Source organism: Rhineura floridana, chromosome 13 (assembly GCF_030035675.1).
Source record: "Rhineura floridana isolate rRhiFlo1 chromosome 13, rRhiFlo1.hap2, whole genome shotgun sequence".
Classification (NCBI taxonomy): domain Eukaryota; kingdom Metazoa; phylum Chordata; class Lepidosauria; order Squamata; family Rhineuridae; genus Rhineura; species Rhineura floridana.
This window is the reverse complement of record NC_084492.1, coordinates 7,695,285-7,718,286: the sequence shown is the minus strand read 5'-3', so window position 1 is coordinate 7,718,286 and position 23,002 is coordinate 7,695,285. Positions and strand designations below refer to the sequence as shown.

The window sequence follows — 23,002 nt, the reverse complement described above, 5'->3', positions numbered from 1 at the left end:
CTTAAACCGCAAGGTTTTTTGCCTATTAGTGAATACACACACACACACACACACATATACATACATACACATACACACACACCAGGGCAAGCCTTTTGTCCAATGATTTTCAGTTTTGCTCTGAAATATTTCTTCAGAAAACTGTTGATGTAAAATTGACACACATCACCTGTTCTGAAGACATACTGTTTCTTCAGCTGGGCAGTGTTACTTTTGTCAGAATCAGTTATACAGCTGGGGCTGCTGTAATAAGGCTACCAACTACATGCATTGACTTTACTTACTTTTGTTGGCAATGGACACTCGTCCAATAGCAAAGTTATAACAGCTGGTCCCAGGGGATCTTCTAATGGAATAACTCTAATTAAGGATTGGACAACTTCAAGCCAGCCTTCATCTGTCAATCACAAAACAGAGGCAACTATCTCATACTCGCAACAATAGATGGAGACATTTTTTTACCCTAATCACAAGTATGACTTCAACAGCATTTTTACAATTCATCTGAACAACCCATCTCAGTTAACAATCAGATGCTAATCTAGATTGCAACAGTAGGACACTCAGTAGCTCCTGGAGATAGGACAAATATGCATAGCTTCAGGGATTTATGTTACAGCACACATGCATATTTTTTACTCAACTGCAATAGCAAGTGACTCTAGGGACTGACCCTGGAACCTCCTGCATGCAAAGCGTGTGGCTCTGCTACTGAGCATCAGCACTTCTCAGTGAAGGCAGTTCACAAATTCAGCTGCAATTTGTAACATGATGTTTGTGCAAAAGCAGCCCCGCGAATTACCACGGTTCAATAAATAAGGACAGATTTTGCTCACTCTCTGAAGTTCACTTACTGTGTCCCACTGAACTCAATGGGAGTCGCTAAGAACTGAACCAAACCCATCTCTGCATAACCTCCTCCTCTTGGTGTGAACAGTGATTTTTAACAGAATCTAGGAAGTGGCTTCTATAGGTATTAACTAGTGAAACTGGATGGGTTCCCTGCATATTACAAGGATCCTTTGTGGAGTCATCTTCTCCCCATGTTTATTTTGGGTGAAGATGAAAAGTGTGAGAAAAGGGTTGTCCCACCCATGCCACCCTGGAGCTGCCTCAAAGAAGATCAGGATGGAGGCAGTGAAGTTCTAATGCATTTTGGCCTTCTTCCTCACTTGCAAAGCCTCCTTCAGAGTCTTTTTTTAATAGGAGGCAAAAGATCAGAAGCATGTTGCCCTTCCTCCTAGAGCGACAGCTTAAGTTTGAGGAAAACACACAGGAGAGGTAACGCACCAAAGGTTCCCAAAACTGGTTCCCAGCAGTCTTTGTCTCCAAGAGCATGACAGAGAGAGGACTCTCTAAAGAGGTTACCATAAAGTGTTGCAGAGTAGCAAAAAGCACCTAGATGAGCTTTGTGTGTTTGAATCCTTGCTAAATATTACACCTTCTCTGAAATTAGGCACACTGAGACTTTAAGCTTCAAAATAAGAAAGAACTACTTTATTCTGGAAGTACATACTTGATAGGAAAAAGTTCTAGCTAAATTGGAGATGCAAACACTAAGCCTAGACACCTCTTTGGATTTCAATTCTTTCTGTATTGGGATTTAGGATTCTGTATTCCTTTTGTTTTGTAGAATATCCCACAAAGATTCCTTCCTTTGTACTGTTGTCCAATTGGTTCTCTTCTGATGTGGTATGTGACTGTACACCTTTGGTCCAAACGTCTTTAGATGAGCTAAACTAGGTATGCGTCCATGCCATAGTTCAAATGGAGACTTGTTGCCATTTGCTTTTGTTGGCAAACGATTCTGCAGATAGGTGGCAGTACACACTGCTTCTCCCCAAATGTTTCTGTGGGAGTTTGGCATCCTCTAGCACTGATCTCACCATCTCAATAAGGGTTCTAAATATTCTCTCCGAGATGCCATTTTGTTCAGGGTTATGGGGTACACAGTAGTCTGGTGCTCAATCCCATGTTCACGCAGAAATTCCTGGGTAGCAAGAGACATGTATTCCCCTCCATTGTCTGAATGTTGTATCTGTGGTTTTCTCTGGAATTTGATGGTCACCATGCCCACATACTCTTAAGTTTCTGAAGCATCTGCCCCTTCTCCTTCAGGATATAGATTACAGTGACTCTTGAATAATCATCAATAAAACAATGAATCAATTTCCACCCTGTGAACGCACTGGCATTTAACAAATGTCACCGTGAACCAACTTTAAGGGGTGCTTTGTCTTCCTTTCAGTTTGCTTAGGAAAACTTGGTCTTGTGCCTTTAGCGTTAACACAGCATACGCATCTTCCCTTTCCTTGGCAGGGTTCAACTTTCATGTTTTTTTTTACTAAATTCTTCTTTTGAAGGGTCCTAATGTTTGCATTATCTCCATGTGCAAGTCTTCTATGCCATAAACACAAGCACTATTTGTTACAGCAGTCCTTCACAATATTGGCCTCTGGACTCTGCTGGTCAATTCATACACCCCTCCTTTCTTTGAAGCAGTACAAATAATTACACCATCCTGAGAAATTCTGCAATAAGCTTCTTCAAATAGCACTGAACACCCTCTAGTGGTCGCCTCACTCACTGAAATTAAACCATTAGTAAGTCCTGGTATTAAGAGAGCATTTTTAAGGTAAGTCTCTTTGGTGCCATCTCGTGTCTGGCAAATTAACACTCCAGTTCCTTCCCCTTTTACTTGTACGTGCCGTGAGCCAGCAACTTTGACACACCCTGCTCGTGGGGTTAGACTTTTAAACAATGTTTTTGCATTTAGCATGTTTGCTTGCTCCGGAGTCAACATCAATTTTATTATCATTATTATTATCATTATTACTTTCTTCAACATGAGTAACTTGCAAACTGTTGCAATCTTTCTTGTCTGTCTTTTTAAATCCTTTATTTTGTCCAGAATTGCCTCGTCACATTGGTTTTTCCTGTGAGTTTGTGAACCATATAAGAAAAAGCCGTTGCCTTTAACACCTTTTATTTCGTTCTTTTGTTCACTAGATTTGCATGTGACAGACCTTCATCTGCTGGCAGCTACTTTGCTGAGAAATGAGGCATTTGCATTTTTGCTTAAAGCATTTTTCTCCTCTTGCTGAAAAAATTGTTCCCCAACATCTGATACTTTCGGTCAGTGATTTTCGTTGTTGCTGCAATATCAGACAAAATGGGAATCTATAAACAGCAATTTTTGTCCGGTCATCCAGCTTCGTACCACATTCAGCCACTCCCTGGGTCAATTCTATAAACTTAGTGAGATGTTCTTCAAATGAGTCATTCCCCTTCATTTACATGTTAATGAGACTTCTGAACATGCTTATCAAATGCCCTTGCCCTTCAGGTTGGTGGTTTTCCTCTAGTGCATTCCACATCTCTCTGGCATTTTTACAGTTAATAATCAAAGGGATTTGTGTATTGCTTACACATTTTACTATAAGGTCCTGAGCTTTTTCATCTTTCTCAGTCCAGATTCTCTTTGTTTCCTCTGAGGCTTCCAATCCAAGCTGGGTCTTTGATCACCTCCATCAGTTTCTGTTGTCTCAAGTGGCATCCCATTCAAAATGACCAGAGCTTCCACTTTCCAGGATAAAGTCTGTCAATGTTTACCTTTTCTTCTATGGCAGTCATCCTTAAGAAAAAGGCTTAACTTTTTACTGACTAAACTCCGAAGGTCTTTACCAGCTTCCTTGATTTGCAACACAAAAGCTCCTTTAATTACTCAGACTGGGTTCCATTAATGTGTTGCAGAGTAGCAAAAAAGCACCCGAGTAAGCTTTGAGTGTTTGAATCCTTGCTAAATATTACACCTTCTCTGGAATTAGGCACACTGAGACTTTAAGCTTCAAAATAAGAAAGAACTACTTTATTCTGAAAGTACATACTTGATAGGAAAGAGTTCTACATCTAGCTAACTAGCTAAGTTTTGGAGACACAAGCACTAAGCCTAGTGTTTGCCCTCATGCTGTGAGGAGAGACAGACAAAGAGAAGATGTCTCCTCTCTCTCTCAAGATAAATGAAAAAGAAGCGGTAAGAAGTGGTCAGCTTCCTAAAAATAACAGTTTACACAGGAAGGGTCAGCAGGAGAGCAAAGGATAGGTATAGCCTAGGAATCAAGAGAGAGCCGGTGTAGTGGTTAAGGTGTTGGACTGTGACCTAGGAGACAAGGGTTCAAATCTCCACACAGCCATGAAGCTCACTGGGTGACCTTGGGCCACTCACTGCCTTTCAACCTCAGAGGGACGCAATGGTAAACCTCTGAATACCGCTTACCATGAAAACCCTATTCATAGGGTCGCCATAAGACGGGATTGACTTGAAGGCAGTACATCATCATCATCAGGAATCAAGAGGTCTCCTCTCTACCTACCCTTTTTTACCCCATGCAGACCCAACCCACCAGTTTGAGTTGAATCACATATTCCAACATAAAGTGGGTCATGTACAGCTTGCTAATCCAATAGGAAAATCTGAACTCTCACAAGTTTCTCCTCTTGAAAAAACATACTTCAAGCAGCACCAGAACGGAGGAATTTGGACATCTACTGTTGCTCCAAGCAACAAAAAGGTGCAGCCTTCACCAACCTAGTATGCTGACTGGGGCTGATGGGAGTTCTCATCCAAAACATCTGGAGGGCACCAGGGTGGTGAAGACCAGTCTGGAGGTATCAACACACCTTTGGGAGCACTCCTCCCTTCTCCTGAAAGGCTCCTTAGTCTTGAATTGCCACTTTTAATTTAGAAGCCAACTGTTCCCTTAGCTACTCCAAGGTCTGTTCACCAGCTCATTGTATAACCAAAATAAGCTTGTTAGCCTGAGCCTCCTGGCAGTTGGCAGGCTGATTTTGTAACAAAGTACCTAATAAATTCAGGCAGATTAGACAGGTACACATATTAAGCTAATTACAATTTCACTGAGCTCATTGTCAAGTAGCGGTATTATTTAGATAATTACTGTAAATTGCCTCAACCCCAGGAAATAAACATGCAGTGTAACTTTTAAGCTTCTTTTCAGAGATAAACGGTTTCTTAGCAGATTGTAACTGGAATGCCATACAAGAGCATGGAGGTACCTGTTTCAGCCATTTCATGCAAAGTCATCATTGAATAAGGAGGTTCCTGATCACTGAAAGAAAACACAAGGCAAAAGGGTTATGTTAATCATTATCAAAGGCGATACACTCCTATCAGCATAAACTGAATTAAGATAGCCAGAAATGCATACCCATGAATTTCCAATGGCTGTTTTACAGCCAACAAAGTACCATATCAATAATGGAGAACAGCCATTGAAATCATTGTCTATAACAGTGGTTCCCAAACTGGGGGCCGTGACCCTCAAGGAAGCAGCGAAGTAATCCGAGGGGGCCATGAATAGTAAAGAAATGAATTATTTATTAAATTTTTAAAACAAAAAATTCATTCCTTGGATGCTGTCTGCTCCCCACTGTCGCTGCTGACAACACCTCCCCCTTGCTCCAAACAAGAGAGAGGACTTTTACTGAAGCGGCAAAGGGTCACATGGCAGTTGCCAAAGTAGACTGAGGATGGAGCTACCTGGAAGAAGAGGGGATTGCTATTGCTAGCCCCCATCTCCTCGCACTACCACTGCTGACAACGCCCTTGCTCAGAACAAGAGGAGAGGCTTTTCGTGAAGCAAAAAGAACCAAGGCTGCAAGGAAAAGCTGCTTTCCGCCTTCCTTCTTGGCAACCACTATGCCTGCCTTTCTTGTCTCCTGCTTCGCTGCCACCTCCTTTTAAAAAATGTTCTTATTTGCAAGGCTGCCCAGATCTCGCCTTGGGCCCAGATCTCGCAAGGAGCAGTGAGGAAGCTCAGGACTTGCTCACCCCCCACCTTTGAGGCTAAGTGTATGTACCAGCGTCCCCCATTTCTTCCACCTACACTCTGCCCCCCCATCATGCCTACAGATGCTTGCAGGAGGGGCAGGTGTGTTTGTGTGTGTGCATGAGCTGATTTGTCTTCTGCTCCCCAAATGAATGCTAACCAAGTCATCAGTGCTGATGATCATTCCAAGCCCTAAAAGCAATAACCACCCAACTTAATCCATCCACCCTGTTGTCTGCAGTGCACAATTTAGCATCCCCATCACCACCACATTGCTGCTGCTTCTTATTTTTCAAGAAAAAAAAAGCTCAGCAGCTCAACACTGTCAACCCATTGATGTTGGGAGACAGGACTGTACATCTTCAAACTGTGTGTGTGGGTGGGAAGGGGGATACCCATTTGTTTGGACCCTTACATTAAAAAAAAGAAAACAACACCTCCCTGCAGATAGAAGATTAGCACATCAGGGAGTTTCTAATACAATTCATGATTCTGGGTTTTTGTCTGCAGGGAGCTTTTAATGGAAAGGGACAGTAGAAAACGTAAGAAAGACTAAAGAAGACGGCTCAGCAAATGTAGGATGAATCAGGAAAATCAAAATTGCTAGGAAGTCATAAAGAGAGAAGATAGTCAGGTACAGAGGGGAAAGCAGTGAACCCCCCTCCTCAATCTATCCACCCTTTTGTCTTTACAATCACATTGCTGCTTCTTTATTAATTATTATTATAAAGTGCAGCAGGTTGGCGAGGCTGGGGTCCACATATGGTAGCTGAAATGTATTTATTTAATTATGATTGCATTTATATCCCACCTTTCCTCCAAGTTGCTCAAGATGGTACATATGTTCCCCCCCCCTTTTCAATTTTATCCTTACATCGTGGGATAAAAGTCAGGCTGAGAGACTGTGTCTGGTCCAAGATCTCCCAGTGGGCTTCATGGATTTGAACCTGGATCTTAGTCCAACACTGTCACCCATTGTACATCTTCAGACTGTCGGGGGGGGGGAGATACCAATTTCACTGGACCTTTGCATTAAGAAAAGAAGGTAACATCTCCCTGTCTCCAAGGAGCTCTTAATGAAAAGGTTTGTTTGGAGATGTGATCTTGCAATGCACTGTTTTTTCAATTAACATACAATTAGCGTGGGGGGGGTCATGAATTTTTTTGAGCTCACAAAGGGGGTCCTGTAACCATAAAGGTTGGGAACCACTGGACTATAGCATTTGTTGACTTATCAGGTTTTTATTCCACCTTTCCTCTAAGGAGCTCAGAAAGGCATACACAACCATCCTTGTACCTTCTTAACAACCTTGCGAGGTAGGTTAGGCTGACAACTAGTGACTGGCCCAGCATTACCCAGAAGATTTGTGGCTGATAAGGACCTTGAACCTGAGTCTCCCTGCTGCGATACTCTTAAGTACTACCTCATACTGCCTGGGGGAAAACTGGCCATCAGTGGAGCTGTTGTGAAATGGGTACAGCATGTCCCCAAGGATGAGCATCTACTGACAGGCTCAGTGCCTCAGCACAGGTTGCAACAATCAACCTTTAGGACAATGAGGCCGTGTAACACACTAATGCAAAACCTTTAAATCTTTTCCATAGTACCTAAAAGTATTCCAAGTGCTTTTAAAAAAAGACAAAAGTATACAACCAAGGTCTACATTATAAAAAGCAACTCCACTGATGGAACAAGAGGGAAGAGGGGAACAGTCCTCCATTCACAGCAGAACACAAATTACCTTGCACTCTGGCTCAAAGCCAGTGACTACACATCAAATGTTAACAGAATACTGCACCAAGGGGGTTACATGTCGACAAGTACTGAATGGCAGAAGGCATGGAAGACAGCAACAGAACACCTCCCATCCTGGAGGGCTGGGTATGGGGTGAAGTCACAAAACTGTAATAGGTCCAAGAGCAGCTCAGGTAGCAAGCCTGCTCCCAGCAGACCCTTTGTGCTTGACAATAAGTTCTATGTGCAGGACTGTCACCACTGGATGAGAATTCTATGGAAAGCTTTCACTAGCAACTTATGAGTGGGCACACCCTACTAGTGCTGACATGAGGTAGTAAAAGCAGAGCACTGGAGTTGGCTTGGGAAGACCTGGGTTCAAAATCCTCCTCAGCCATCAGTTCCATGGGTGGCCTTGGGCCAGTTGGTAATTCTCAGCCTAATCTATCTCACAGGGCAGCTCGGAGGATAAAAAGGGCTATAACTCCTTGGATACTTCCTTGTAGCATCTATAACTTCCTTGGAGGACGAAGTGGATCCAGGAGGGATGTACTTCTGCTGAAGCTATTGCTGGGAAACCCAGAAACAATTTACTGCTGTTTAGTCAAGGGTGCTTGGAAAAAATGCTCCTGAAAGAAGCCATAATGCATCCTACTGCTTTATTTTGTGGTGAACTTAATTACAAAAGGAATTTCTTTCTCAACACAGGATGAGTGGGAATAGGCACAGAAGTCATTAACCTCAAAGTGGCAGCACAGAAGAAGTATTTTACTGCTGAGGTTCAATCCAGGTAAACTATCATGCCTGAGAAGGCAGGTGCAAGTATATTGATGGGGCCCAGCAGCTTATGTTTATTTTTTACATTTATATCCAGCCTTTTTTCCATCACAGAACTCAAGGCAGAAAACACAGGATTCTCAGGCCATCGTCCATCCAGGAGCTGCTCAGACCCAGGCCTGCTATGCTTCAGCAAGGTGGGGGCACCATGTGCCTTCAGATCATGCCCTGAGTCCAACAGAAGCTCCATTCCTTGCCAAAAGAGACAAGAGAGATTTGAAGCTGGCAGGTAGCAAAGAATGAAACAATCACCTAAGGAGTTATGAAACAGCCATTTGACAGCAGCCTAAATAACGAAACAGGAAGGAAACTGTCAACACCCTTGTTGACAGTTAAATTACTACAAAGATAATCCAAACTGGAAATGAGAATGGTGGTTTTAATCATGAACGGAAGCATTCAGGATTTTAAGGACAAAACATTTTTTGTTGTTGCTACAATATGTAGCACTTGAAGGGGGTAATCACATCTCTCCCCCTCCCCACACACTTGGCTTGCCTGCGATATCCCTTCCTCCCCGTCTGCTGCTCTCTTCCCCTGACCACTCCCAATGTGCCCACTTTCCTCTATCTAAATCATTTCAATAAGTCAACAAACTACTATTGCTCTAGCCAATATTTGTTCTACTCAGAGTAGACCCACTGAAACAAATGGACATAAGTTAGCCAGATCCATTGGTTTCAATGGGTCTCTGAGTAGAACTAACATGGGATACCACCGTATGAATTTATTTAAAATTCTTTGCCCATTTAACAAAACACTACTACTTCCAAAGACAACCATGCACATGATTTTACTCTATGCTGAGTGACACAAAAGGAAAATGGTTCAACAGGAACAGGAACAGTTCACACTTGCAGGTGACCACAGGGCATAGTCGTATCATACACCTGTGCCACCAGAGAATCTCTTCTTTGAAAGTGGCCTTATGACTTCATCGGCTGGCTCCTCTCCACTCTGAACTCTCACTACCAGTGTCCTTTCCTCATTAACAGCAAGCATGTACATTTTGTAAAAACTGGCAAACATAACATTGTAAGATCAGCCCTGCTGGATCAGACCAAATGCCTTCCTAGTCCAGATTCCTGTTTCACACCGTGTCCGACAAGATGCTTGTGGAAATTCAGCAAGCTGGCTGTCCTCTTCTGCAGTAATTTCCAGCAACTGGTATAAGTGTGCTGTCTTTGATCCTGGTAGTATCATCACGACTGGGAGCCTGATCACCAGTTAATTTGCCTAATCTCCTTTTAAAGCCTGAAATTCCTTGTTTCACTTATCTCTCCCTATCTTTTTCCTTTCATGATGCGCCTATTAGATTGTATGCTTTGAGTGCATTGGCAGAAAGACAATATATAAATATAGTAATGGCATAAGTCAAGGTCTTCCTCCATGTAGAAAACTTAGGAAGAAAAGATGAAAAGGACTGTACCAGTGAGTGTGTGCACAACTGAAGCAGCTCTCAATCTGGCTTTTAGGAAGGGGCAGAACAAAAGACCAATCCAATGCATGCTTATTCAGAAGCAAGTCAACTTTGAAAGTCAAGGGAGAAGTATAGGTTGCTGTCCCTGTCCCTTTGTGAAGACATCCTCAAATACGAAGTTAGAAAAACAGTCAGAGAAAAGCCTCCCCGGGTAAACATGCACCACCCAATCTTACAACGCACTGCCAGAACATCAAGGATGTACCACTGCCAGTGTGTCACCTTCTCTCCCAAGGGAAACTTTTGTTTGACATCAAGGGTGGCAAAGCCACCTCTGGCCTCCCTGTGCAGCATTCTATATTTAGCTTTTGAGCCTGCTGAAACTGGAGTAGTCTCAAAATGACATAAAGACAGTTTGCCAATTGGCTCTCCTCCCCAATTAGTTCAGGCAGAGCACCGCAGTGACTGCAATTCAAGAGAACCAGGTAGCGTTAGTGTTACAGGACTGAGCTGCATTGCACTGAAATGAAAATTGGATGTCAAAATGAGCTGCTAAGGCGGTATTCAAAAAACATAACACCGAGGAATCTACTGTCTTATCCATGGGTTGCGCCTGAAAAATCTGCAGATAATTCCAATCCCAATCCGAACACAAAGTTGTTCACTTTTATGCTTCCTCAATGACTATTCCCACTGCATGCCAGTGGAGGGGACATTAGATCAGTCTCCCCACGCACTGCAGCACAGGAATTTGCAAGAAAAGCAAGGTACATCCATTGCAACATTGCTCTTCAGGAAGGACTTACTTGTCTACCAACGTCCGAATTACTGCCAGTGTGTCAAGTACCAATCCGTCTACGTTATGTTTTTTCCTTCTTGGTTCATGTGGCCCCCGTCCCCGACGAGGGGGCCTCACTGGGTCCCTCAGATGGCTCCTGGTTTCAGATACAGGCACTCTGCTGTTCTCTGTCTGGCGAGTTCTGGATTCTGCATTGTCTTCTGCACCACTGTCTTCCCGACAAACACAAGAGTTGCCCATGTTGCTAGCCCCCAAGGTTTGCAGCAAACAGGGAATATGCTGTTCAAGGGTCAGCCGTAAACCTTGGAGAAGGTTTCTGCTCGCATAGAACACAACCAAAGCAATGACAATCATCTAGACAGTTTAAAAAGCAATGTTTTGGGGATCATGAATTGCAGCCTTTGCATCCTACGAGTTTGTAGCAACTGGAATGGACAGGGAATGGCCGGTTTAGTTTCTGACATCATCACTGGAGATACACATTGGTCATCCAAAAGGAGGCCTGGAAGGAAAGAAAAAATGCAAACCCGTCAGTTTGGATTGAAACTGTCATATAATACAACTAGCAAGCAAGCGCCTTTCCAAGCAGGCAAATAATTCTCTAGCAAACCTTCATACTTTCATTCCCTAGATCAAATGGGGAACCTGTGGCCCTCCAGCAGCTGTTGGACTCCAGTCAGCCCCAGCCAAGTTCCTCCACTCTGACTTAAACCCAATAGCTGTTCCCCCAAAGAGGAAAAACTTGCTACTTATCCCCAAGTCTGATAAGGTCCCTGGTGTTCTAGGTCTATCACTTCAGTCAGTAATCTAGAGTTACATAAACACTGATCGGCTGCAATTCTCCTCAGATTATCCCCACCCTGAAGTAGGCTGACATCCTTTAAAGATCCGAGTTCTCAAAGTATGGTGATGCAGCTGGTGTCAGAAGTTTGTGCAGACGGTTCCTGGGGGAGGTTCAAACTTCATCTTGATCCCCTAAACCTGATATTGAACGTGAGGTATATCTTGAGACAACTAATAGTAAAGTCCTTCCCCACCCCTTCATGTGGGTCCAAAGCCAGCTGCAGGGGATGGGCGATGGAGGTAGAAAGTGCAGCCGGTCTAGAGGTAGAAAAAGGAGCCAGTCTAGAGTTGAAAATAAATAAAATCAATTTACTAGGTGGTAGAAATTTTTAAAGTCCCAGACAGACAGACACCCAAGGATTTTCCCTCAGTGCTTCATATAACCAGTTGCCTCATCTACCACGTTTTATTTAAAAAATAAGTATATCCTGATATTCCAGGGTGCTGGAAGGGGGGAGGAGTGAATTAACCATCCAGTAATGGGGAAAAAAACAACAATTCAAGTTGCCCAGTTAGTTTCCATTAACATTATATCCTGCAACAAACTACAACTTCTCAATTGATAGAAAGAATCAGCTTGGTGAGCTGTCAACCTCCAGCTGGTGGTCCCCCCTCCCTCCTCCAACTGTCACCACAGGGGCTTCTGAAGAACCACTTTGCCCAGAGGGGAATGGAGAAGAAATGGCAGTTACAGTGCCTTCTAAACAAACAATTGTCTTTTCAATTTTATTTTTTAAAAAAGCCAATGCTTATTGCTGTAAAAATCTTCTATAAATGCTTTGTGTGGTCAGCCGGAAAAGCAGTATAGAAGTACCTTAAATAAATAAATTAGTAATGATATTGGGAGAGAGTTGTTGCAGTGGGCTCTGAATTGGCCCTCCAAAAGATGGCCAGATGTGGGCACTGGGAATAAGCTGGCTTGCCATACTTGAGCATCCATAAAGCTTTTCTAAGAAGTAGTAGGAGTAGGAGATGTAGTCTGGCCCCTGACTTCATGAGGCATGGCCCTCCACTATGAATGATGGGAACATATCAACTGGTTTTATAAAAACGCAAGATGCTTTTAAATCTTAAAAAATAAATAAAATGAGAAAGAGTGAAATGGAGATATACTTTCCACACAGGTCCGTGCTTCTTTTCTTTAGACCAATTCACAGCATTACATTGTGAGAGGTTTAATTGTTAACTATCAAATAACTTCTTTTTGTGAAACCACCATGTTGCAAAAGCAAAGATAGGCAGCAAATCTGCTTTGGCTGGGCATTCTCAATATGTAAGCAAATTATTTGTGCATCAGCAATCATGCTTCCCATGTCACCCCCAACTGCCAATTCCTGTCTTAATGAACTGTAGAAATATACAGGTTTGAAAAGCAAATTTTATTAAGTGACTTTTTAGAGGCAAAGCCCTCCTTCCCACCTTTTTCACATAAACAGAAGTACATCAACCTGTGAAAGAACAAAGCTGGGCAGTTTTTAGCTTCTCGTTTGTTTAGCTCTGTCTCACGTATACCATATTTTCCCCTAATGCTGATAGAAAATTTCTGGAAATGTTCGAGCTATGGGGAAAAAACCCACCCCCATGGAAAGACATATGGAACAGGGGAATAAACTGAAATGTATGCAATACATTTTCTTACCAGCTCTAAACTTACTCTACTTTGTGTACTGCCTTCAAGTCGATTCCGACTTATAGCAACCCTATGAATAGGGTTTTCATGAGACTGAGAGGCAATAACTGGCCCAAGGTCACCCAGTGAGCTTCATGGCTATGTGGGGATTTGAACCCTGGTCTCCCAGGTATGGTATATTTATAAAATTTGTAAGCATGGTGGCCTTAGTTTTATTAAACAATAAATTACAAATATACCCCCTTTTAGATACAGAGTAATAAGCTGCTATACCTAAAATTATTTGATCACAGTGTGAATGCCTACTTCTACAGCAACTTGCTCTGCATTGAGGTCATCTTCAGAGGCTCCTGCCATCTGTGGTAAGGCAAGTGACAGGAAAAGAGAAAACCTTCACACTGGTAGCACCCAGTATGTGTGCTTCCCTCAATGGAGAGGTCCACCAGGCACCAACATTGTTATCCTTCTGATGCCAGGCAAAAACATTTTTTATCCCAAGCTTCTAAATATATTTTAATGTATTTCTTCCTCTAATGTGTCATTGTTATATTTTATTTATATCTTTTTTGTAAACTGCCCTAGAAGGATAGTCTATATATTGTTTAAATATTATCGCAACTTAGAAACAGTCTGATCACTACAGACAACACAACAGAGATAAAGAAGAAACCATACACAAATCTGTAATACCAATTCATCAGAGACAAATGTGGGATGAAGGTGCACCGCACAGGCAATGATCCCTCTCTCAAACTGCTTTAATAGCTCTGTAAAAATGGTGTTTGCCACTAGCCTAATAAGGACAAACAGTAACTCAGGATATTGAGTTACATTTTATAACTTTTCAATAAGATATCAACATCATACACAGTAAATATCATAGGTATTATGGACAAAGCCACATGAAACCCATGTCATGTGAAAGTGCTACCATTTCAAATGTCTTTGTTATCACAATTGGTGTCTGAAAGATCAACAGCATCCAATTCTGAACTTCCATTTTTGTCACCATGGCGGCTTCAGAGAAATGAAGATTTGCACAGACTGCCGGCCACACACAAAGGGAGCCTCAGGGATAAGACTGTTTCAGTAGTACTATGGGCCAAACTGTACATCCAAGCAGCATATACAGATCTGGAAACCCACTGCCACTTCTGACAACGAGCAGCAAAGGGAAGTGGCATGAATTGGAGAGGAAAAAAAGTCACTCACTCATTACTTTTCCTTTGCAATCCCTTCTGCTTAGCTGTTCTGTTCTCAAAGGATTCCAAAGTGACTGGCTGCGGCATCATGTGGGGAAAAGCAGCTGAGGGTGGGGAGGTTAAGCACACAGACTGGGATTTGTATCCATTGCCAAAACCTGATGGGCCAGTAATCCCCCATCCTCAGGTCCATCTTTTTATCTATTATAATGTACTGCTTTATATCAGAATATTTCAAAGTGGCGTACACATTAGTAAAATCATACATTGTAAGTCATTGCTTAAAGATTAAAACAATAAAACCAATAATTTACAATCCATCGTAATATAAAATACATGATAGTAACTGGCTGTATGCACAAGCCAGCATTAGTGGCCAGGAAACTCTTGGGGAAACAAGAGGGACATTCACAGTTCTGTAAAGTGCAACACAGCCCAACTTAGAAGAGAAATTTCTAGGTTTGAATTTGCACATAGTGCAGATTTTCTCAAGGGTTGTTCAAGCATGCAGTTAAGCCAAGATATGCAAAACTATCTTTATTTTGCTTGCTCTGACAGAACACAAATCCTGTAGGCAGGCTATCACTAGACCCGGCCTGGTCTGCCTGGCCAGAAACTCCCTTCAAATAGCCAGCATGTCGTAAACCATCACTACTTATCAGAGGAACTCACAGTGCTACTAGTGACGAAACTAGACTTGGGCTACTCTAGTTCTGTGAATCAAGGAGTCGCTACCAAGCTTTTTCAGCTATCTCTTAACTACCACATGTATTTTTAGCAACATGTTTGCCAATTGATTGCATCAGACACAAATTCTTCGAACAAGAGTTCTATTTTTGTGGCCTCAAGGCACAACACTGGAAAGATACTCAAACACTTTTTGACACCTGACACACTCCTTTTCTTAGTACAAAAAAGACTCACAGCACTTACTATGAGCCAGCATAATGCACTGAAAAGACTAATACAAAACACTGGATTTTTCTGTAAAAGACCCAATTTCTCAGAATCTCTAGGACTTCACTGACATCCCTTGTGCAAAAAAGGTCCCATTAAATAACAGCTGACCTCTCCCGATATCCAATTCCAATTCCCAATACTAAAAAGTGCAGAATTCTAGCTTCTGCAAGCACAAGCACACACAATTTGCAACTGAATATAAAGCATGCAAGTTTGGTTAATTTGCTGAATAATTCTAACTGTAGAATCCAAATTCCCCTTGTGAAATGCCCTATATATAAAAAAAGCTGAATGGGCTTGCCTACAGGTCTGTCCACATAGTTCTAACATGTGATCCAAATGTCTGGAGATCCAAATGGGAGACAGTCATCCCACCACCACCTTTCCCTAGTCCAACAATTCAGCGGAGAAGGTCAGCTAAAAACTTGTCTGGAAACGCTTTCAGCCCAGTTGTCTGTATAATAAGTAGCGAAGGAATCAATGATTCACAGCCTCAAGCATTTTGTTACACTCAACCATAATCACCTCACTGTGGACAGCCCCCTCCCTGCCTGCTCTGAATTCTTGCCAAGAAGTCAAAGTTGAATACAGGAATGATTTCAACTTTCAGTCTCCATTCTTAACTTAGTAATAACTGGATTTCCCCCTCATCTACCATAAATAGATGAAACCCATAGCTCTGGAGATTACCACCCTCAAAACGTTATGACAGAGATTTTGTTGGCATTTTAAAGGAAAACATATTGGTTTGACTATTTCTGCCAAGAAAACAAGAATGCCCAAGTGTGAACGAGAGCTAGAGTCTGGTTAAATCATACCTTCCTATCACACTATGCCAGAAATTTCTTTGTAGTCTAGTATTAACCTAGGAAGAATCAGGAAGAGCTTGGCAATTTTCTGAAGTGTATAAATTACTGTTTAAAAACCAAACATAAATGTACAACTTCTTCTAACAATCTTAATTTTTTTTATAAGTGCAAGTTTGCAATTGCCACTTGTCAAGTTGCTGTTTTGTCGCACTCAATAGTCCCCCACTTAAAAACATTTCAAGACCCCAAACTAGCTCTGTTGACAAAACACTAGCTGGTCATTTGCTTTATGACGAAGAATACACTGCAGTCTTTAGATATAGGGTTACTCTCTAGTCCCTACTTGGGGGGGGGGAACACTAATGGTGAGTGAGCATTGCAAACAATTTTCCACGTCTTATTGACATCCCACCTATCCACAATGAAAGCTAATGGTTTGCTGAAGTGCAGGCTGTAATTGCAAAGGCATATCTTGAAGAAATACATCTGCATGCCTACAACTGTTGAGAGCTTGCTGATCTCAGTATAGAAAGGATGTGTTACAGGTGAGGCGCACAGAAACAAGAAGTGAGAAAAAACAGGGTGAATCAGGATGATGGGTAGAGTGGAATTTATTGGGTTTGGAGGAAGCAATGCTTGGCATTGAATTGGGCAAGCAGGAAGTTTATAGTTTGGGCGCACACAGTGATATGTGGCAGAACATGTTCCAGCATACCCCCCCGAATTTTTCCCCGTTGTATAAATTCAATAGGAACAATGAATGGATGCCAATTACAAATACAATTATGAGGCAAGCTTGGCCATTTCAAAGTTTTTAGCTTTGTTTATGAAATACAAGTAAAATAAACAGGCTGTTAGATCACTTTCTAGGGAATCAGAAAATTTCCTGATGCAAAGTGAAAATTTCCTGGTGCAAATTATCCTGGTTTGCATAGGAATTTGTTCCACAGAACCCTCATCAGTGGATACACATGAACATGAGATTGAGCCAAAAAGTTTAGAAAGGGACAATTTCACTAATGTTTTGAAAAGTATGTGTGCATGCAAAGTTTTCACTGCTGCAAGTTTTCAGAGCTTGGCAAAAATGAAATGGACTGCCTTCAAGTCGATTCCGACTTATGGGCGACCCAATGAATAGGCCTTTCATGCTAAGCTGCATTCAGAGGTGGTTTGCCATTGCCTTCCTCTGAGGCTGAGAGGCAGTAACTGGCCCAAGGTCATCCAGTGAGCTTCATGGCTGTGTGGGGATTCGAACCTAGTCCAGCACCTTAACCACTACACCACACTTGGCAAGACATTGACAAATTGCTTAACAATTCCCATAATCTGCAGGTGTCTCTATAATCTCATACAGAAGCCAGTTCCTAGGTTTGGATAAAACAGAGCTGAGGATGGGGCTATGCAGGTAGGTAGGAGCAGGTGTGATTCTCAATGGTTGCTGTTGGGGAGTAGATTTAGCCTCCATTTTACTGCTGTCCCCTCAATGCACCCTTTTATTTCCAATAGCAATGAATAGCTGCCATAAAGTAGAGAAAATAAACTGCTGCATGCGGTGATATTTTTGCAGCAAGATCAAACTCTGCCCACCCCTGGGAGGCCAGACCCCCACTCACAAGTAGCCTATGGGTGGCTGTGAGCACACATACACCATTCCAGAGGAGCGCAACCCTATCCAGGACAGGCCATCTCCCCACCTTGCATACTCAAGAACTTGGAACACATCTGTCTTTTCAGGATTCAGCTTCAATTTATTGCCCCACATTCAGCCTGTCACCACCTCCAGACATTGGTCTTTTTATGGGCTATCACGAACTTCTAGGTACCAGTTACTTAGCCTGAAAAGTTGACTATAAAGAATCAAAATGTTGATAAAAATAAGTCACCCCGTTGATCCTTAATGTTGACAAATGACACAAAGGGGCAAGACATAGTCTCCTGTACTACACCAATTGCTAGGAGTCGGAAAGGACCAGGCAAAAGAGTTCATGTGACACTCCGTTCAACATCAAGGAGCAGCTCTATACAACTGAGTGACTACACCCCCCTAGGAAGGCCAGCCTCACACTCCAAAATCCTTTTTTCTACAACTCTGGTTTTCAAACCACAAGGTGTGCTTTGCTGAAGAGATGCAGGCAGTAACCAATAAGGCTAAGCTTCACCACTACAACCCTATTCAATACAAATCCTGACTGGGACAAGAGGATGAATTTCTGTTACCCTAGTCTTTTAAAATGTAGCAGCACCACAGGTTACAAAATCAACTACGTAGTGAGAGCTTCATAGGCTACAAAGCTATTTACATGCAAACCTGATCAATTGTGCTTAGGCCAATGGACCATCCTGTCCCTGTGGCAAAAATGTGCTCCTGCCTGAGTAGTCATTAACATTTTATTTATCTAAGTTACCACTGGGGAATCCCCAGAACTTTTTTTCATTACAGGAGTTCTTCGCAAAGCAACCAACCCAAATAAACTGTGTGTGTTGATTTTAGTCACACAAAACAGCAGGCATGACTAAAGGTTGCTCATGTGAGTCACGAGCAAAAGGATATAAACTAGAGACCTTATTTATACAAATATTGCTCATTTGGGCCCATATACTGTACATTCTCCCCACAGTACTACCTCCTACCAAAAAAGAGAGGCTGTACTTGATTCGCTTTCATCAACAGAGTGCATTCCAAAGAGTGGTCCCTCAGACTAATACTACTAATCACTTAGTACCAAAATGCATTATGATAGGCTGCCTGCAAGGATCTACGAAGAAGGATGCAGCGTCTCTCTGTATGCTCTGTACACAGAAGCACATTAAACTTGACTGAGAGATCCCTGCCAGTAAGGAGCAGAATATCCAACATGAGCGGTGGAAGGCAGACTCCACACAAGCTGTAAGCTTGAGCTGTAAACTAAGAACACCCCTCGCTCATCTGGTTTGTCCGAAGTAAGACAAACCACAAGCCCAGGTGCAGATGACACGCTAAGCCAAGCTATGGCTTAGCTCACAGCAGCACTGGAGGAGCAAAGCTGCTGTAATCTCCTCTCTGAGAACCCACACATCCATGCTAAGCCATGGTTTGGCTTAACATTATGTGCAAATTGAGCCATTGTCCCACACTGAGAGCAATTGTGAACACTATGCTGCCTCTAACATCTAGAATAGCGATTCTTCATCTTTACCACTGCAAGCACCCCTTGGATTTCCAAAATATGCTCTCGCACCCCCTCAAAAAATATCATTCATTTTTAATTTTAATTCCAAAATCTTTGGTTGTATAGCTAATTTTCTGCTTCAATTTAAATGAATTTTTAAAATCTCTTGAACAACACCTCACACCTCTAGAAAAAGTGTCTTGCACCCCAGGTTAAGAACCACTAATTCTAGAGGGAGAAGGAGCCTGCCTGCCACTAATGTCCTTCAGAAATTGCCAGGCTCATCTAGACAGGAAGGCAGAATTTCCGATACTATTGATGGCAGAAGTACACTTTTTTTACTGAGCTCAAACTGAAGACATGGACACACATACACTTTAATCTTATACTTCAAAAGGTTTCGCGTGCAAATGAGTAAGAATTAGGCTGTCTTAGTGGAGACCACCATGTTCCTGCATGAGCTGTGCCTCTGGGTTTGCTTTTGGTCAAGAGGCAAAGCCAGAGCAGTGACTCACAGAGAGACTCAACAAGCAACCTCTTCAGGGAGTCTCAGGGATAGATAATTTGGCTGCATCAGAAATGACCTGAATGATCCAAACAGAGCTTAGTAAAGAGGAGACAGAATTACCAACCTCCAGCGGAGGTAAACTAGAAAAAGGCAAGGCAGAGCAATGAATCCTGGAAGCTGCTTTCTATTTGTCTCTTATGTGGTTAGGTACTCTGGGCTCTCAAAAATGTTTCTCCAATTAAGACAGAGTGCATACAATTAGGGAATTGCTAATTTTAAAAGGGAGAGGAAATCAGCCGCTAGTCTCCCCTAGAAACTGATTGGCTCATCACAACATAGAACAATCACTCCAACCCACCAATGCCTATCATCCTCACCCACCGTCCCTCCCCTTTGTTGCATACCTCCTCCACATATCTTCCCCCTATCATCTTATCTTCAGAGAAGGATTCCTATCCTCAGGCTCTCTCATAGATACCATTTCTCATATTGTTTCAGGTTTGCACTAGTCTTGGAACCTCTTACTCATCGGAAATACACCCCCAGGTCTCTATCCTACCATTTTCAACTCTGGGGGAAATCACATATTCAAGATTATACAGCAGGGAAAGGGAACTTTTGGCCCTCCAGATGATGATGGACTCCAGCTCCCATCAGCCCAGCTAGCTTGGTCAAAGATGGGGAATTATGGAAGTTGTAAGCCAACAACTTCTAGAGAGCCCTAAATCTCCCATCCCTGTTACACAGTGTGGTTATCTATCCAAGCATTCATTCATTCTAATTCTAAACCACCACCCAAAATGATCCCAGGGTGGCTTACAAACAAAAATCTCTACTTTAAAACAATTTAAAAAAACATACAGCAAACACAAACATAATCACAATATTTAAAAAGTACAGTCGAGCAGCATTCAAATAAATAAATACAATCAAATAGCGTTAAGGACTGGTAAAACTCATGATCTTTCCTCTTCCATGCTCCACAATTATGTCTGTCTACCAACAGAAACATGGCAGTAGTTACTCCTCAAAGAGCAACAATCAGCCTCATTTGTACTTCCGTTTAGCTGCATTTATCACAAGGATAGAGGAGGAGTGAAAGTGTGCTAAGTTTTGTTCTATAGCGAAGGACTAAACTGAGAAGAAAAGTAGAATCACCACAGATTTAAGCATGGTCTTGTAAATATACCCTTGGAGTGGCTCAGCTCACGCATTTAAAAATGCGCCTATCCAGGGTGTTATCTGTCTTCTCCCTGCAAGTGTGCAGATGAACAAACAATGATCCCATTATGTCCAAGCCTGGGAGTGTGGTCTGCTTTGCTCCACCAAACCATGCTCAGTAAGTCAAGAACAACCCTTGGCTACAGATGGAGGGAGTGAAACAAACAATACACCCTGGTTTGTATGCAACACAAAGTCAGGGATTTTTATAGCAGGGAGGAGCATGCAGGTGCAATTTATTTGTGCATGGTAAACCATGCCTACATGATTCTAAGACATTGTTTCACCCTCTTCCAAGGCAGCTAATACACATTCAAATATTTCCATTTCTTAGGCACAAAAATGACAAAGACCATTATCATTAGTTAAATAAGCAACAATGCCCACAACTGTATCATTATTCATGATAACTGCTACTACTTTAATTATAGTGCTTTAACACATTCGAAAGACTTCACATAAATTTATCTCAGCAAACCAAGGCAGGTAGTCCCTGACAAGGAAGAAACATGGCAGCTCATAATCTTCAACTACAGCAACCAAGAAGAGTAGAAAAGCCAGTATTAACACTGCTATTATTAAATAGAGCCCAGATAACTGTGCTAAGGGAAAGCGGGTATGTGCATGTATGAGCCAGAAAACCACATTTCAAAAATATAGTCTGATTTGTCAGAAGGGCTTTTGCCTGTATGTTTAACAGTCCCAATGACATATTTCAGGGTATTCTGAACTGTGAATATTAGCCATCAGGTTCTCTCCTTGTGAGAGAAGCATACGTGGAGTCCTCTGAACGTTCTTTAGAACTGCACAAAAAACAGCAGCTATTATCACTGCTATTAATGTTGTCATAGTTATGATTACTGTTATCATAAGCAACATCTTAAAGACTAACCTGTCTTGTGATGGCAATATTTACTAGCCTTTAAAGGTGCCACAAGGCTCTTTTGTTGTTTTTGCTGTTCCCATAATATAAACAATATTAATATTAATAATGTTAATAATTGTTACATATGATTTTCATGTTCATCAGGGGTGGCTAATCTTTGTGGGCCTGAGGGCTGCAATCACCCTGGCCAACATGGCAGTGGTGGGTGTGATCATCTCATACTCTAGGAAGCATGTTCGCGTGCACACACAACCCCTCTCACCTAATCCACACAGAACAACCGAGGGTATTGCTAATCTTCTCTGTTCATCACATTTGCACCCCATCAGGGTGCTGGCCTCAGCCCCACCTCAAATGCTGTGTCTACTTTAACTCTAGTTTTCTGTTTTGCCACCCCACCCAAATTAATAGGGTCTTGTGGGGCGGGGGAGAGAAAAAAGTGTGTGTGTGCAGATCAGGCCCCCGATTTGGGATTTAGCAATACACCACACATTAATCACGTAAGGAGGGTGCGTGTCCATGACATACGTGCACACGTGCGTTATCCTCGTGTACGAGCGTTAACTGTGCACATTTTGTTATCGCACTGAAGGAGAAATCATCCAAGAGAGTTTCGTATTGCACCAGGGACTATACAAAGTGAGGGTCCCACACGCCCCTTCGCCAGCTTTCCCTCAGCCCCAGTGCCAGGACTTTCCCAACAACTACATTTCTCCTCTTCCTCCTCCTCCCCTCCCGTAGGGCTCGTTTCGCCCCACCCTCACCCTCACCCTCTTTCCTGAGTCTACTTCCTCCTCAGGATCAGGTCCTTCCCCCCACCCGGTTCTCCTTCCTCTTTCTCCTTCCTCCTCCTCCGGACCCCTCTCCTCCTTTCCTGTCAGGCGCGCCGCCCTCAGCTCACCACGACTGCTCCACACTGGCTGGCGCCTTCCCTTCAGGCCGCCAGGCCGGAGAGGCAGCGGGCAGCGGCGTTGGCGTTGTCGCCCCTTTGTGCTATCCCCTTCTCCTCAGTCAGCAGCTGAGGGGCGGAAAGACCAACGAGGCCCCAGCGAACCTCCCTATTCAGCGCGCGCGCGCGGTGGCTCCGCCCATTTCGCCTCCAGGCCGCTCCTAGCTCTGTCTCCCCGGGCAACTAGCCACGCCCCTTCTCTTCT

General features: G+C 42.8%; 1 protein-coding gene across 5 annotated transcripts in view; it reads right to left on the bottom strand.

The window, feature by feature from the left end:
• The window catches only part of RSPRY1 (ring finger and SPRY domain containing 1), a 41,051-nt gene extending 18,067 nt beyond the window's left edge, over window positions 1-22,984 (bottom strand). Inside the window, exons 1-5 of one of the 5 annotated variants that reach the window (XM_061593761.1) lie at window positions 15,581-15,663; window positions 14,326-14,419; window positions 10,648-11,142; window positions 5,077-5,129; window positions 285-397 (exon numbers count right to left, since the gene is read on the bottom strand). In XM_061593761.1, coding sequence (XP_061449745.1) covers window positions 285-397; window positions 5,077-5,129; window positions 10,648-10,994 — 513 coding nt within the window. In that variant the 5' untranslated portion in view covers window positions 10,995-11,142; window positions 14,326-14,419; window positions 15,581-15,663. Of the gene's footprint in view, window positions 1-284; window positions 398-5,076; window positions 5,130-10,647; window positions 11,143-14,325; window positions 14,420-15,580; window positions 15,677-22,376; window positions 22,480-22,618; window positions 22,639-22,749 lie in introns of those variants that run through there. The other 4 variants (XM_061593759.1, XM_061593763.1, XM_061593762.1 and 1 more) reach the window with 4 other exon arrangements.
• Window positions 22,985-23,002: the final 18 nt, after the last annotated feature.